Raw genomic sequence first — 17,408 nt, 5'->3', positions numbered from 1 at the left:
TATGTAATTGGGGGCATTTACAATACAATTTCAAATAGATCAGATTATAATTTTTGTCGTTTGAGGCTTCACAAGGTTCTACAAACTGAAAAAAGGGCCTAACTCTGGAAGTCATTTACAGAAAATATAAATTTCATACAGATTGGATGATAACTTTTGTCATTCGAAGGTTCACAAGGTTCACAAAGTAAAACAAGGGCCATAATTCTAGAAATAATTTACGGAAATTGCTGAAATTCAATAGACCTCTGTTTCACAAATTTAAATGATGAATATAAATTTCATACATATCTGATGATAACTTTCACCAATCGAGCATTAACAAGGTTGAACAAAGTGAAACAAGGGGTATAACTTGAGAAGTAATTATTTTAAATTGCTGAAATTCAATAGGCTTCTTGGTTTCACTAATCTAAATGATGCATATAAATTTCATACAGATCAGCTGATAACTTTTGGCATTACAGTGTTCACAAGGTTCAAGGTGAAACAAGGGCCATAACTCTAGACATAATTAACGGAAATTGCTGAGATTCGATAGGCTTGTTTGTTTCACAAATTCAAATAATGCATATAAATTTCACAAAGATTGGATGATAGTTTTTGGTGTTAGAGCATTCACAAGGTTCAACAAGGCCATAACTCTAGACGTAAAAAACGGAAATTTTTATTTTCACTAATTTAAATGACACATATAAATTTCATACAGATCGGCAGATAACTTTAGACGTTAGAGCATTCACAAGGTGCAACAAAGTTAAACAAGGGCCATAACTCTAGAAGTAATAAACGGAAACTGTTGAAATTCAATAGGATTCTTTGTTTCACTAATCTAAATAATACATATAAAATTCACAAAGATCAGATGATAACGTTCACAAGGTCCAATAAAGTGAAACAAGGGCCATAACTCTAGACGTAATAAATGGAAATTGCTCAAATTCAATATGTTTTTTCGTTTCACTAATTTTATTTAACATTGAATAAGAATAAAGACTCCTTTGGAATCAAGGGAGTATCATTTCAATTTAGTTTACCTTTAAAAACAGGTGAAAACTTCTTTTGTCTGCTTAGAAAGTTGAAGTACAGTAGGCTGTACCCTGTCGTTTTTGGTGCATGCCCAATCCCCAGTGGCAGAGAGCCATGCTCAAATTTTGTATGGCAGTTTGTCGCCTACAAGCCACAATTCTTAATAGATTGTCTTGAAGCTGTGCATTCTTATTCCTTATACCCTAAGAATGATCGCTATTGTTTTTGGTGCATGACAAACCCCCAGAGGCAGAGAAACACCTATTTTTTTCTTTGTGTGTCTGTGTTTTAATCATCTTGAAAACTTTTCATACTTATTCCTTATATCTTTAGGATGACCGCTATTATTTTTGGTGCATGCCCGACGCCCATTTTTTATGTTTATCGGCTAGGGGCCGCAATTCTGAATTGATCACCCTGGAATGTGACACTGCCCCTGGGGGAAAGGCATGCACCAAAATCAATAGTCGCCATCCTTTGGAAGTTCAGAATTGCAGCCTGTTGATGATAACACAAAAATCAAGTGCTGCTGTGCCCCGGGGGGTAGATCATGAAACAAATATCAGTAACAGTCATCCTTGGGTTTAAGGAATAATTTTGAAAAGTTTTCAAGACAATCCATTAAGAATTGCAGCCTGTAGACAAAACACACACAAAGAAACCAGCGGCTGCCAGGCAGAATATGCCCATATTTTGCAAGAGATGGATAGAGAACAAGCTAAAAACAAAAATGATTTTTTCTACAATCAGGGGCTATAATCCAGAAAGTTATGGTCTGAAATGCGCAAATATCAAAAGGGACGGAGATCTTTGGGATATAAAGATATGTTTTAAGTTTCATCATAATCAGATGAAAATTGTGACCTCTAGAGGGTCCACAACCTCGTATTGCATACTTTTACACAATTTGCGTACAAAGAGCGGACATTTTGTCGGGTAATTTCATGGTGTAATGGTGATATTGACATAATAAACACTTTACATTTGGTACACGAATTGTGTACCATAATGCCTTTCAGCGCTATTTGTAATAAAGGACTCGAAAAACGAGGCTAGGCATATTCCACATGTCATGTCAAACGGTGACGCTATATTCTTATCTGGAGAGCATGCCCAATAAATACTATCGGCGTAGACTGGGAAAACCAGACGCTATTTTTTTAAATTCGATTGAGAATACTGGCATATTTCGCCGAACCTAACTGATTAGAAATTACAGTAAAAACAGAAACGATTGAATGGAAATCAATTTATATATATTCATATTACATTAATGTATGCGTTGCGACCCATTTGTGTCAATTTCTAGGTACCAAATATTAGCGACTTAGCTCCTTTAAGAGATTACTCTAACGATAGGTTGCCAGGCAACGAAACATACGCCCACAGCAGCTAAATCGTCCGAGCAGTCAACAAGAGTTATCACATATTTTTATTTTTTTCGGTAATGAAACATTTATAAAACACTAAAATCTGCTTAAGAGTAACAACTCATTAAGTAATTATCAGAAAATCATTAGAATTTGTTTTTTTATTTAAAGTTCTGCCCTATGCTAACGTTTAGTATACGAAACATTTAATATCATGGATTTAGCTGTTCAAGTTATCAAAATTCATTGAAAATCAATATACTTGTTCGTCTCAAGACCTTAAACTCTGTGTATCAATCTGAAGTCAATCGGATGATAACTTTAGCCTCTAGAGTGTCACAAGATTTTTCAAAGTGATCAAGGGTCATAAGTTTGGCAGTAATAATCGGAAATCTTTAGACTTCGTTTCATGACCTTAAACACTTTGTATCAACTTAAAGTCAATCCGATATTAACTTTAGCCTCTAGAGCGTCCACAAAAATCAAGGGTCATAACTCTGGCAGTAATTATCGGAAATCGCTGAAAATCAATAGTTTTTTTTCGTCTCATGCCCTTAAACACTGTGTATAAATTTAAAGTCAATCAGATATTAACTTTAGCCATAACTCTGGCAGTAATTATCGGAAATCGCTGAAAATCAATAGGCTTCTTCGTCTCATGACCTGAAACACTGTGTATAAATTAGCTGTTCAAGTTATCAAAATTCATTGAAAATCAATAAACTTGTTCGTCTCAAGACCTTAAACTCTGTGTATCAATCTGAAGTCAATCGGATATTAACTTTAGCCTCTAGAGTGTCCGCAAAACTTTTTGAAGTGATCAAGGGCCATAACTCTGGAAGTAATTATCGGAAATCGCTAAAAAAAAACAATAGGCTTCTTCGTCTCACGACCTTAAACACTGTGTATCAATCAGATATTAACTTTAGCCTCTAGAGCGTCCACAAGATTTTTTGAAGTGATCAAGGGCCATAACTCTGGCAGTAATTATCGGAAATCGTTGAAAATCAATAGGCTTTTTCGTCTCATGACCTCAAACAGTGTGTATAAATTTAAGGTCCACAAGATTTTTCAAAGTGATCAAGGACCATAACTCTGGCAGTAATTATCGGAAATTGCTGAAAATCATTAAGCTTCTTCGTCTCAAGACCTTAAACACTGTGTATAAATTTAAAATCAATCGGATTTCAACTTTAGCCTCTAGAGCTTACACAAGCAATTGTTTGTGGACGCCGGACTGACGGAAGGACCGACAGGGGTGACAAAAGTATACGACCACATTTCAATGTGGGCGTATAAAAAGTTGATCAATGACTCGTATCGACAAATATTTTTATTAAACAAGTCAAAATTTAGGAAGTTGAAAATCTGACTTCATCTTCAAAGGGGAGATAATTAGAATTTTTGTGTTAATTTTGGCTTAATCCACCCATTTGTAATGTATTCTGAAAGTTTCAAGTCGAAATCTTCAAAAATAAAAATTTGCACTCTTTTCAATTTTAAGCTTAAAATTAGGCCATATGCAGGTGTCGTAGCAGCCACAATGACTGAAAGTAACAGTTGAAAAATACAAACAGCTACAAATTGGTGAAAACCGCATTCAAATTGGTTGAAAAACAAAAAAGTTTCCTTTAATGTCTCACATTTGTCTATTTTCGTCTATGACGTCACTTCCTGATAACTTTTCTAAAGTTTTATTTATTCATTATTTATTCCCAGTTAATACCTTTCAGACAGTATAGAGTATAATTCCGTAGAATATGTACTTTGTCCTAAAAAGAGTTAAATAATAATAATAATATTTATAACCAGCGGCAGCCAGGCAGGATACGCCCACATTTTCGAGAGATGGATAGAGAACAAACTAAAAAGAAAGTGACTTTTCCTACAATCAAGGGCCATAATTCAGGAAATTATATTTCGATATGCGCAATATCGAAAGGAACCGAGATCTTTGGGTTATAAACTTACATTTCAAGTTTTAACAAAATCGGATAAAAATTGTGACCTCTATAGGGTCCACAACCTTGATATACTGTACCAAAACAGTATAAAAACAATTGTCTTTATACTATGTAGTAGTATGGAAATGTCAATTTTCGTCCAGCAGCACTTTTATACACAGTATTGAAATATGATGCCATGTGATCCTTTAGCCAGAGCATGTCAAATATACCCCCATTCTATCGATTTGATTGGCTGAAATCTACAAATTATTTATAACTTCTAAAAAAATATAAAGAAATTTTATTACTTGGTACACCTGGTGGTCTGACACCTGGTGGTGGTACACCAGCAGCAGGAGGAGGTCCTCTCGGATGAAATGGGGCTGCAAATGAAAATATAACAAGCCAACAGTGAGGCTGATATCCCCCGTTGAAATCCCAAAATAAATAGATGACACATATTAATTAATCACACATTTATTTTTTTCAAAAACATCAAGCAAGCAAACTGATTATCAACTATACACTAAGTTTCATCATTCTCGATCAGATAGAATCAAAGTTATTTTGTCCCAAAGCATCGACAAATGAAATTGCTTAGCTTTAGCTCGAAATGTGAATCATAGAACTTAGTCATGACATTCATCTAATGAACATCTACATCAAGTTTAAACATTCTACCTCAATTAAAAGCAGAGTTGTTATGTTCCAAAGTCTTGACCAATCAAATTGCTTATTGCTCCTTAGCTTAAGCAGAAAATTCTCATCATCGACCCAGAGTAAACACCTACACCAAGTTTGAACATTCGGCGCTATTGCACTTTCGTACCTCTACCAGTTCCCGTGGTCGTAGGAACTTGAAATTATTAGAGGATGTTAAGGGGGACTAGCAATGACCACACACCAAATTTCAGCCGAATCGATCAATAACTTTTTTATTTTACCGACCTTTTAATTTCTAACGAGAGAGAACTTCATCTGTTTGACGCCATTTGCTTTGTTTACTATTTAGACTCGAATAACAAGACACTAAGACGGAAACCGACACACTGCACTAGCTGCCTATCTCTGCAGTTCATAAAAATTAATATAAAACCATGTTCTATAAAATACTATTTGGTGTTGATCAGTGGATTGGCCTTTAGGTGTGAATATTGCCGTGACCATGATTTTGACCTTGAGTCTTAACTTCCCATCCATATCAGGGCCTTTGCGTTTATGATTGCCGTGGCCTTATTTCTTACTGTATTTTCTAAGTTAATGTTCGAGGTGAAAGCAGAGACGACGTCCTTCAGAAAAGATAATTGGGTCAAAGTCGTAGGTCAAGGTCATGTTACAGAAAACTAAACTCAAACTTTTCAAAGTCATTTTTGGGACATTTGACCTTGACTTACGACCTTGACCCCGTAACCGTTTTCGAAGGCTATCACCTTGGCTTGAATCATGGACGTTTACCTTGGTTCTGTCACACACTGCTCGGTCAGAAAAGGGTCAAACGGAGAGGGGCCCCGTGTCCGAAAGGAAGTCAATGGGCGTGGTCAATGTGAAAGGTCGTGGTGATCTCCACTAGTCACCGTTGACCATCCGTGACCTTGACCCTGACCTAGTGTCCGAACTTCCCATCCATCTCGGGCCCTTTGCGTTTATGCGTGCCGTGACCTTATTTCTTACTGTATTATCAAAGTTAATGTTCGAGGTGAAAGCAGAGACGGCGTCATTCAGAAAAGATAATTGGGTCAAAGTCGTAGGTCAAGGTCATGTTACAGAAAACTAAACTGACTTTGAAAAGTTTAAGTTCAGTTTTCTGTAACATGACCTTGACCTACGACTTTGACCCATTTATCTTTTCTGAAGGACGTTGTCTCTGCTTTCACCTCAAGCATTAACTTTGATAATACAGTAAGAAATAGGGTCACGGCAAGCATAAACGAAAAGGGCCCGAGATGGATGGGAAGTTTGGACTCAAGGTCAAAGTCAAGGTCACGGATGATTAAAGGTGACTAGTGGAGGTCACCACGACCTTTCACATTGACCACGCCCATTGACTTCCTTTCGGACACGGGCCCTTTGCGTTTGACCCTTTTCTGACCGAACAGTGTGCGACAGGACCAAAGTAAACGTCGATGGTTCGAGCCAAGGTGATAGCCTTCGAAAATGGTTACGAGATCAAGGTCTTAAGTCAAGGTCAAATGTCCCAAAACTGACTTTGAAAAGTCCGAGTTTAGTTTTCTGTAAGATGACCTTGACCTACGACTTTGACCCAATTATCTTTTCTGGAGGACGTCGTCTCTGCTTTCACCTCGAACATTAACTTTAATAATACAGTTAGAAATAAGGCCACGGCAAGCATAAACGCAAAGGGCCCGAGATGGATGGGACGTTTGGACTCAAGGTTACGGATGGTGAACGGTGACTAGTGGAGGTCACCACGACCTTTCACATTGACCACGCCCATTGACTTCCTTTCGGACACGGACCCTCTGCGTTTGACTGTTTTCTGACCGAGCAGTGTGCGACAGGACCAAGTTAAACGTTCATGATTCAAGCCAATGTGATAGCCTTCGAAAATGGTTACGGGGTCAAGGTCGTAAGTCAAGGTCAAATGTCCCAAAAATGACTTTGAAAAGTTGAGTTTAGTTTTCTGTAACATGACCTTGACCTACGACTTTGACCCAATTATCTTTTCTGAAGGACGTCATCTCTGCTTTCACCTCGATCATTAACTTTGATAATACAGTAAGAAATAAGGCCACGGCAAGCATAAACGCAAAGGTCCCGATATGGATGGGAAGTTTGGCCTCAAGGTCAAAATCAAGGTCACGGCAATATTTACACCTAAAGGCCAATCCACTGATCAACACCAAATAGTATTTTATAGAAAATGGTGGCTTCGCGCAAAAATTAAAGTATACGAAAATTATATTAATTTTTATGAACTGCAGTGTTAGGCAGCTAGTGCAGTGTGTCGGTTTCCGTCTAAGTGTCTTGTTATTCGAGTCGGTTTCCGTCTTAGTGTCTTGTTATTCCAGTCTAATTAGTAAACAAAGCAAATGGCGTCAAACGGATGAAGTTCTCTCTCGTTAGAAATAAAAAGGTCGGTAAAATAAAAAGTTATTTATCGATTTGGCTGAAATTTGGTGTGTGGTCATTGCTAGCCCCCCTTAACATCCTCTGAAAATTTCAAGTGCCTATGACCACGGGAACTGGTAGATGTACGAAAGTGCAATAGCGCCGAACATTCTAGCTCAATTAGAAGGCGAGTTATTGTGTTCCAAAATCTTGGCCAATCAAATTGCTTATCGCTCTGCTTAACCTAAGCAGAAAATGCTCATTATCGAACTTAGTCAAGGTAGTGATGTAATGAAACTATACACCAAGTTTCATCACTCTCACTTAATTAGAACTAAAGTTATCATGTCCCAAAGCATCAACCAATCAGATTGCTTATCTCTGTTTACTGTAAGCAGACAATGTTTATCATCGAACTCCATCAAGTAATTCACCCAACGAACGTCTACACCAAGTTTGAACATTCTACCTCAATTAAAAGGAGAGTTATCATGTTTCAAAGATTGAACTTTCTAGCTCAATTAGAAGGAGTGCTATATATTGTGTTCCAAAGTGTGATGGCTAATCAAATTGCTTATCACTCTGCTTACCCCTGAGCAGAAAATGCTCACTATCAAACTTAGTCAAGATATTGATGTGATAAAACTATACATCAAGTTTTATCACTCTCACTCAATTAGAACTAAAGTTATTGTGTCCCAAACCACAAATCAATCAAATTGCTGATCTCCGCTCAGCCTAAGCAGAGAATTCTCATTTTTAAACTCCATCAAGGCATTGACGTAATAAACACCTACACTAAGTTTGAACATTCAATAACTTAGCAAATACGGGCCATACATGTTTTCATGAGCACGACAACACAGCTGAAAACAAATATGTACTTGTCGAGAGACTATCTTTTTGGGAACTACAAAATTACTGATATAATGACAGAGGTCAAATTAATCATGATAAACTGCATCACGTTAGGACCATTTTAACCATGTTTTGGACAATTATGCTACACGACACAACCCTCATCTGTGGCATTCAGAGAAAGGATTGGCTTCAAACAATATATGCCAGCCAAGCCTGTAAAATCTGGAATCAAGGTGTGAGTGAGGGCAGACCCCTTGGGGTATAAACCTACATTTTGAGTTTCATCAAAGTCGGACAAAAATTGTGAACTCTAGAGGGTCCAAAACCTTTGTATTGCTTACTTTTACACGATTTGGGTACAAGAAATGGCCATTTTGTTGAACAGTTTAGATTTACCGGAATTTCGATCTCAACCCACCCTATGTTGTAACGATGATATATGTAAAAAGTTTTTGAAATCGGATAAAAACCGTGACCTCTAGAGGGTCCACAACGTTGGTATTAAATACTTTTACACTATTTGCGTACAAGGAAAGGCCATTTTGTTGGGCAGTTTCAGTCCGATTTTTACAAAATTTGAACTCGCCCATCACCAGTGTGTAACTATGATATACTTAAACACTTTTCAAAATCGGATAAAAATTGTGATCTCTACAGGCTGCACAGGCTAAAATCTCAATTTTTTCACATAAAATCAGGAGCCATAATTATACTGGAAGTTACTGTCCGACATGCGCGACTATCGAAAGGAACCCAAGATCTTTGAGTAACGGTGTTATATTCTAACATTTTTTTTAAAATCGGATAAACCTTTATTTCAAGTTTTGTCAAAATCCGATAACGAGCGGCTGCCAGGCAGGATACGCCCACATTTTGCAAGAAATGGATAGATACCAAACTAAAAACAAAGATAGGTTGCCAGGCAACGAAACATACGCCCACAGCAGCTAAATCGTCCGGGCAGTCAACAAGAGTTGTTGCATATTTTAACTTTTTTCGGTAATGAAACATTTATAATACATTAAAATGTGATTAAGACTAGAGTAACAACTCATTAAGGCCGTCGTTCACACTTCATTTGGTGAATTTTAACAATAAAATCGTTTTTGAGGTTTTATGATTATCTGCGAGTAACACTATCTAGGAACACATACCAGTCATTTTTTTCACAAAATTCTTCTTTATTTCTACAAAATTTGGTTCTGAATGATCCCACCCTTTTTTTATTTTGCCCTAATTCCGCTAAAACTATTGATATAAATCTAAAAACAATAGGCATTTCATATGTGAAATACTCAGCTTCCGTGTTGGATACTGTTAGAAAGCTTGGGATTTCCCCTATTGAAAGGAAATGACTTTTTTGGGGGGGTCTTGAAACCTTTCCTCTGTATTGAGATAAAAATAGCAAGCAAGAACAAGTTTTGCATACCTAATGAGGTTATTTCGAGAATACGTTATTTGATTGGTCAGTCACACAGGTCAATGGTGAAGTGTCCAATCAGAAGCGGACAATCCTCTAGGTCAGGTCAATAGGCATGCGCACTAAGCTCATGTCCCATATCAATCCTTGTTGCTATATTACTGAACCATACGTCACTGTTTATCAATATTTTTGAAGATTTTCAAATAAAATGCATATGAAATTGTTTAGATGACTAAATAAGTATGACAGACACTCAAAATAAACAAAATGAAGATGAATATTCATCTGCTAGACCTAGTAGTGGTATGGTTGCAATACCATTACCAGGTAGGCCTACTGTCAGTGATTATAGTTATGGTTGTTTTGAATAACATCTTTTCCTATGTCAAAGTTCGGTTGTAAATTTACACACAAGAAATAAAATAAGAAAATACTGTATATTGATAAGAAATACATTAGAAAATATATATATTAAAAGTCAGTTTATTAATATTAAATAAATGAATTGAACAGATCGGCGTAAGTTGATCTACTGAAATACTTAAACTTCAGTAGTTGATTTCTCAAAATAGTTTTTTTCCAATTTTAGTCTTCTATATCTCTGAAAGTTATCGTCAGATTTTATTGAAACTTGGAATATAACTTCCTATATAATAACTTTGTGCAATAGGAGAATTTTATTGAAATCTGCAAAATAGTTCCTGATATATTGTTGCCATAGCAACTGTGACACATGAAAGAATTTTGAAGTTAACATTAAAATGTGTATAACTTGCTTTCTAATTATTATTTTGTAATGAAACTTGCCTATTGCACATGTCAGTAACCTCTCTGCTTAATTTTAAAACATTCTGTTGAATAGTTTCTGAGAAACTGGATGACTAAAATTATACGCAGAAATCCAAGATGGCCACCGTTTCCATAGCAACAGGTACCCCCAGGAAAATTTTTCGGCCGTTTTTGTAATACCCAAATGATCACTACATTTTAAGTACGGTATCAGTAAGCATTTTAGCCTATTTTTGCAACCCATGTAATATGAAATATTATGAATTGTATAATTTTAGTGAAATATTAGGGACTTTGGGTGGTTGCCATAGCAACGTCACATGTCATAACTTTAAAAATAAGACAACTGTTGTTTCACTATTAATGTTCTCAGCAATGGTTGCTTACATTATTGTTAAAAAAAGAAGAATTCTGCTTTGACATATTATTTTCTACTCAGAAAATAAAAACATTAACCAATAAAAAATTATTCTCTAAAGTGTAAAAGTAGGTTAGGCCTACTAAGTTACTGATAGGCTATGCTAGTCATGTTATAAAGGCCTGGAAGCTACATTTTGAAAAAGAATTGTTTTGTTTTTACTTCACTTTTGAATATTTTTATTATTCCTTCAAATCGGTATGTAGCCTATTATTGAGCAACTTTCTTTTTATTTTGTATATTTTCATCAATGCAAATATAAATCATGCATTGCAACTAGGCCTAAAGTAAAAGTAGGCCTTACAATACATACAAAGTTGGTTCTTTCGAATTTTAACTGACCAAAAAATATATTAATACTCGAGGTGTTAAATATATTTTCCTAAAAAACAAAGAATTCAAATTATAATAATTAGTATGACAACTGTTATATAATGCTAAATTTTAAAATAAAACATTTTGAGAAAGTTGGGTATGGTATGATCCAGTCCTCGAAATTAAGAATTTTCTACCACGGCACAAAAAAATGAAAAATGCCGTGGCAGAATGGTACTGCTACGGCACCACTGCATTTTTTGTATATCAAAATCACTACTTTTCTGAACTTTTCAAGACGGATAAAAAAAAATTATTATATACATGATAACAAAACTAATATAAGTGGTATTACATATACCATTGTAGTTATTTACAATGGATTTGTTGATTACAAAAGGCAATAAAAATAGGAAGGTTTTTGATAAAACTGTCAGAGGAATCCACTTGATGAGACACCCACCTAGTTCCATTAGGTCTTTTATATTTATATAGTTTTTGATTTATGAACAATGCCTGTCTTTTCAGTAACCTGAACTTCAAATTAGCACGTTTGAAGAAATAATAAACGCTGTCTAGCAGTTCCTGACATCGCTACCATTGCCTATCTGTCGTTCACTTCTATTGAAGATAAATCCTTGTTTGTTCATGCATGTTGTCAAAGCCACCTAAAGGCCCTCTGCATCTGAGTTTTCTGGTTCTTCTAATGACGGGGGGTCACTACGGCGTCTAAGTAATGCATCCTGGTGTACTTATTAACATGGTCTTCGGCATTACATTTCTTTATTACATTTTCGATAAATTATACATTTATCGATATTGGAAGTGATTAATTTTTACTCTATATGTGTGCGTCGCCAGGAACATTTTTATGTGAAATGGATGTGTACTGTTTTGCTGTTTAACGTAATTATAACCAAGAACTTTTGATCAGCTGTTAACTGTCAAATATTTAAAATGGCTGCCTCCAATGATCTGCCGATGTCTACTTTATCTGTCACCTTTTCTTTAACTATTTACAAATTCTCTGATATTTACGATTTATTATAACGCGACTCATAAAAATTATACACGGGTTATATAAACCTTGTTTATTTCCATTTCAATATACGATGGTTTATTTTACTTACCGTACCGATAATTGAAGATTAGTTTGGCTAGGCCTAACAACAGATCGGCATTATCAATGGCCGCCAAGGAAAGATAACTATTCTAACGCACTTTCTGAAATTATCAACCGAATTACAGAGCTTTCTGATAAAGTCAATGCTCTAATATCGGCACAAAATAAACTTATTGGAAATTCATCTACATGTAGGCCTACATCAAATGCAGTAAAAACATTTAATGACAAATCAACAAGTACATCAAATATTCTCTGGATGGGAGGGACGGACGAACAGTCAAGGCGCAGACGTATTCTAATTTATTTTCAGATTGTCCAGACTGTAGTTCTTCAGACAGAAAAGTTTATTCATCATCGTATTTATACACTACAAATTATGGCAATATTCTCACTTAAATGCGGAAAATTCTCACATTATATACACAATGAGGTTCTACCTGGTATTCTTATCTAATATTCTAACTATTATTTTCACATTTTACATGCTTAATTTAATCAATTCATCTCACTTTCTTTCCGTGAAAGAACTTGGATCACCCCACGGCATCCATTTTCGCGCTGCCTCTAGGGAGCACGTGGTTAAAACATGCAATAATAATCTTGTCTACTCTAAGCGATTATCTCACTATCCAAAATCAGAACCAAAGTATTTTAGGATTTTACATATTGAAACCACAATTTTAGAGAGCTGACAAGTATTTTTAATACTTGTTTTAAATTAGTAAACAAAACAATGAATGCTCAATAACCAATTGAGTCAACTTGGCTCGTGACCAATCTGGACACATACAATCTCGCCCAAATACAAATCTGTCCACTACATTTACTCAACGACAGTTACAAACTCAACTACTAGTAAAAGTTCAACGAGATTTCTAGAAAAACCTATACCTTTCAACTTTAGTAAAGCTAAACACTGTTAATAGGAAGTTCAGTTACAGCTGGTATAAAAACACCTAACATTACAAAATTATTCGATCACGAATGCGTAGTTGACACCAATCGTGGGGCCTACTATACTAATATAAATGATAGACTTGTGCAACTTTTAAATTGTAAGCACTCTCTTAAAAACATCATTATATGTGCTGGGGGGAATGATATTTAATTAAACAATCCCACTCAAAACACCACAGACTTTAATAAACTAATTTCAGTCACCAAAAACTCTTTTAAAGGAAATATTTATATTTGTTCGGCATTGCCAAGAAATATACATCGTCCATATATTAGACAATGTAAAAAATTTAATACTTATATCCAGGAGTTCTGTAATAAAAATAACTGCACGTTTATTGATGTATTTACACACTTCTACCGAAGATGTCCAAAGGATGTAATGAAACGTGACGAGTTCATCCTAATTATAATGGAAATGATCTATTAAGTAATACTCTTGTTTCAGCTAATTCAACTGATGCGCATGAACATGGCCCCGTTAAATCAACAAATTACTATGAATACTATGACTATAAAAAGATCTCGCCAATATGAGTACAGGTGTAATGTATATAACAATAGACCATTGCACAATCCTTATTACTTTCCGCAATATAACTCACCCCCATATCATAATTATTCTTAAGCTAAGTTTGTTTATTCATAATTGCCTGTACTGTGTACCTTGGCAGTAACCAAAATCAAACTTTCATTATTCAATGACTTTTCCATTTTCTCATTAGAAAGTTTTTCAGGTAATTGTGTGTCCTTATTTCCAGTCATTTATTAATTTGTTTATTTATGATTATTATGAATATTGTTTTAGTTAAGAAAGGTCTACATATTGCTTATCTAAATGTATGTCATGTTAAGAACAAAATTTCTGAACTAGGTGTTTTCCTTCAAAATTTTGATATATTTGGACTTTCTGAGTCACATTTAGATATATCTGTGACTAATGAAGATATTTCAATCCCAAACTTTCAACAACCTTTTAGGAAAGATTCTTGTAATGTAAGTTCCTCTGGAACACTTCTGTATGTTAGAAATCATATCATATGTAATCGTAGGTTAGATTTAGAACATGATAATATTGAGGCTATATGGATAGAAATTACTCTAAACCATTATTACTTTGTAATATTTATCGTAATCCCTCTTCCTTATCTTCCTGGAATACTGACTTCTCATTTATGATAGAAAAAGCATGGAATTCTCACTGTGAGATACTATTATTAGGAGATTTAAATATTGACTTATTACATAATCATAATAAATCATGGACCGATCTTCTTGAAATATATGGTCTACATCAAATTATTAGGTCACCTACTAGAATTACTTCTTCCTCTAAATCACTAATTGATCATATATTTGTATCTGAAACTAAACATGTCAAAGAATCTATTGTTCCTTCATACTCAATATCAGACCATTCCCTATTTGTTTTACTTGGCAAAAGAAAGGTGTAAAATTCCCCAAATCTTCATATACTAATATTACTTATCGCTCATTTAAACATTTTAATAATGATCTATTCCTCTATGATTTACAATGGGCTCCATATAATTCTGTATATGATCACTGTGATCCTAATACTGCACTAGACAACTGGTATGATATTACACTGCCCATTATTAATAAACAAGCCCCTTTAAAAACCAAACGAGTCAAAAATGTTCATAAACCTGATTGGATAACCCCTGAAGTGTTTCATTATATTCATGAACGTGATTTTCATAAGAAAAAAGGCAATACTCTGCAATTTAAACATTTTCGTAATAAAGTTTAATCTCCTTTTCGCAGTAATAAAAGGAAATGTCTTGAATTATTAGTCACTGATCGCAAAAACAGTAAACAAATTTGGAAAGCCATCAATACTGCTAATTCTGAGGGTAAATCTCATGATTGTTCTTCCATTCCTGTTGCCCCTGATATTTTTAATGCTCATTTTGTTAATGTTGCAAAGTCCATTATACCTAGTCCATCAAATCATTAAGATCGTTTTAAATCTAATCTAATGTGATATCTACATTTGTATCTAATCATCTTGAAAACAATACCTTGTGTCATCTTCAATACATATCAAAATTTGATGTATTCCAATATCTTCATTCTCTTGATACTTCCAAATCAATAGGATTAGATCAAGTTGGTCCTCATTTTCTTAAACTTGGTGCTCCAATTCTTTGTGATTCATTGACATTTATTTATAATCTTTGTATAGATAAGAATATTTTTCCGTCCACACTTAAACAGGCTAAAGTTCTTCCATTATATAAATCAGGTCCAAACTCCCAGCCCAATAATTATCGCCCCATATCTATACTTCAAACTATTTCTAAACCCTTGGAAAAGCATATTTGTAAACACATTAATAACTTTCTCCTGGATCACGATTTACTTTATTCTCATCAGTCTGGTTTTAGGTCCAAATTTTCTTGTCATACTGCCCTTACAAATATTGCAGAAAATGTTTATTCTGCCATTAATAAAGCCTTTGATATGGTCAATATAACTAAAATTATACCAAATTTCTACCAAATTATGCACATTATTAGAATCGTACTTATCTGAGCGTTATCAATGCACTCAAATTGGTGAAACCAAGTCCTCTCTTGATCTCACAACCCATGGTGTTCCTCAAGGCTCCATTCTTGGACCACTACTATTTAATCTGTTTATTAATGACCTTCCTCTAAATTTGACAGCTCAATGTGATCTTTTTGCTGATGATACCACTGTATATTCTTCTTCTACCAATTTTGATTCTCTTAACTCTACACTTCAGTCAGAAACTGATAAAATCATACAATGGTGCAACTCCAATGACATGATCATCAATGAATCTAAAACTAAATGTATGATTATTGCTTCAAAACCTAAAATAAATCCCTTATCTACACATTTGTCCATTTCTATTAATTCTACCTTCATTGAACACGTTTTTTATAATCGGATAAAAATTGTGACCTGCATAGGTTCCACAGGCTCAAAACACGTTTTTTTTGTTCAACCCGGGGCCATAATTCAGGACGTTTCGATCTGATATGCGCCAATATAGCAAGTAATCGAGATCTTTGGGTTATAAACACACATGTTCAGTTTCATCAAAATAGGCTAATAATTGTGACCTTTAGTGTGTACAGTCAGGGGCCATAATCCATGAAGTTACGGTCCCATGCAAGCTAATATCGAAAGGAACCGAGATCTTTGGGATATATACCTATATTTCAAGCTATGACCTGTAGAGTAATAAACTATAACACATACTTATGGAAGAACAATTACTGATTTATTTGGGCGAGTGTCCACAAAGAAGGTATGGAAATGTGGGCGTATAAAAACATATCATCGATCTAGTGCCGAACGTACTATATTAAACGGATAAGTGACATATAACGGACGGATTTAAGTGGAATTCCTTATGTAGACGAACACGTGAAATCAACATTCGGTCATGTGACATTTCGGTAACTATGAGTTTTTAAAGTAATCTAGTTCTGTAATTTAATTTGTTCAGAGAATAAATTATCCCAAAATACATGTTCATTTTTCAGATACGTGTCTATTATTGATATTTTCTTAAACAATCGTCTATTATTTATAAAACTGTCCATTATTTATTGAAAATAATGGACAGTTTCATAAATAATAGACAATTGTTTAAGAAAAGCGTACATTCTCCTATATACTGGTTAAAAACATCAAAGGGTGACGTCATATCTATGTTTTAAGTCATGTTAAGAACAAAATTTCTGAACTAGGCGTTTTCCTTCAATATTTTGATATATTTGGACTTTCTGAGTCACATTTAGATATATCTGTGACTAATGAAGATATTTCAATCCCAAACTTTCAACAACCTTTTAGGAAAGATTCTTGTAATGTAAGTTCCTCTGGAACACTTCTGTATGTTACAAATCATATCATATGTAATCGTAGGTTAGATTTAGAACATGATAATATTGAGGCTATATGGATAGAAATTACTCTTAAACACTCTAAACCATTATTACTTTGTAATATTTATTGTAATCCCTCTTCTTTATCTTCCTGGAATACTGACTTCTCATTTATGATAGAAAAAGCATGGAATTCTCACTGTGAGATACTATTATTA

General features: G+C 34.6%; 1 protein-coding gene across 10 annotated transcripts in view; it reads right to left on the bottom strand.

The window, feature by feature from the left end:
* LOC126825396 (cleavage and polyadenylation specificity factor subunit 6) overlaps positions 1–17,408 on the bottom strand; it is a 221,688-nt gene that overhangs the window by 78,718 nt on the left and 125,562 nt on the right. For 9 of the 10 annotated variants that reach the window (XM_056101834.1, XM_050555045.2, XM_050555043.2 and 6 more), the window contains exon 9: positions 4,654–4,728. The exons of the other annotated variant lie outside the window; for it this stretch is intronic. In XM_056101834.1, the coding sequence (XP_055957809.1) occupies positions 4,654–4,728 (75 nt within the window). The remainder of the gene's footprint in view (positions 1–4,653; positions 4,729–17,408) is intronic. 10 annotated transcript variants of the gene reach the window in all.

Source organism: Patella vulgata, chromosome 6 (assembly GCF_932274485.2).
Source record: "Patella vulgata chromosome 6, xgPatVulg1.2, whole genome shotgun sequence".
Lineage (NCBI taxonomy): Eukaryota > Metazoa > Mollusca > Gastropoda > Patellidae > Patella > Patella vulgata.
The sequence above is the reverse complement of the archived record's forward strand: the minus strand, read 5'-3'. Positions and strand labels throughout refer to the sequence as shown.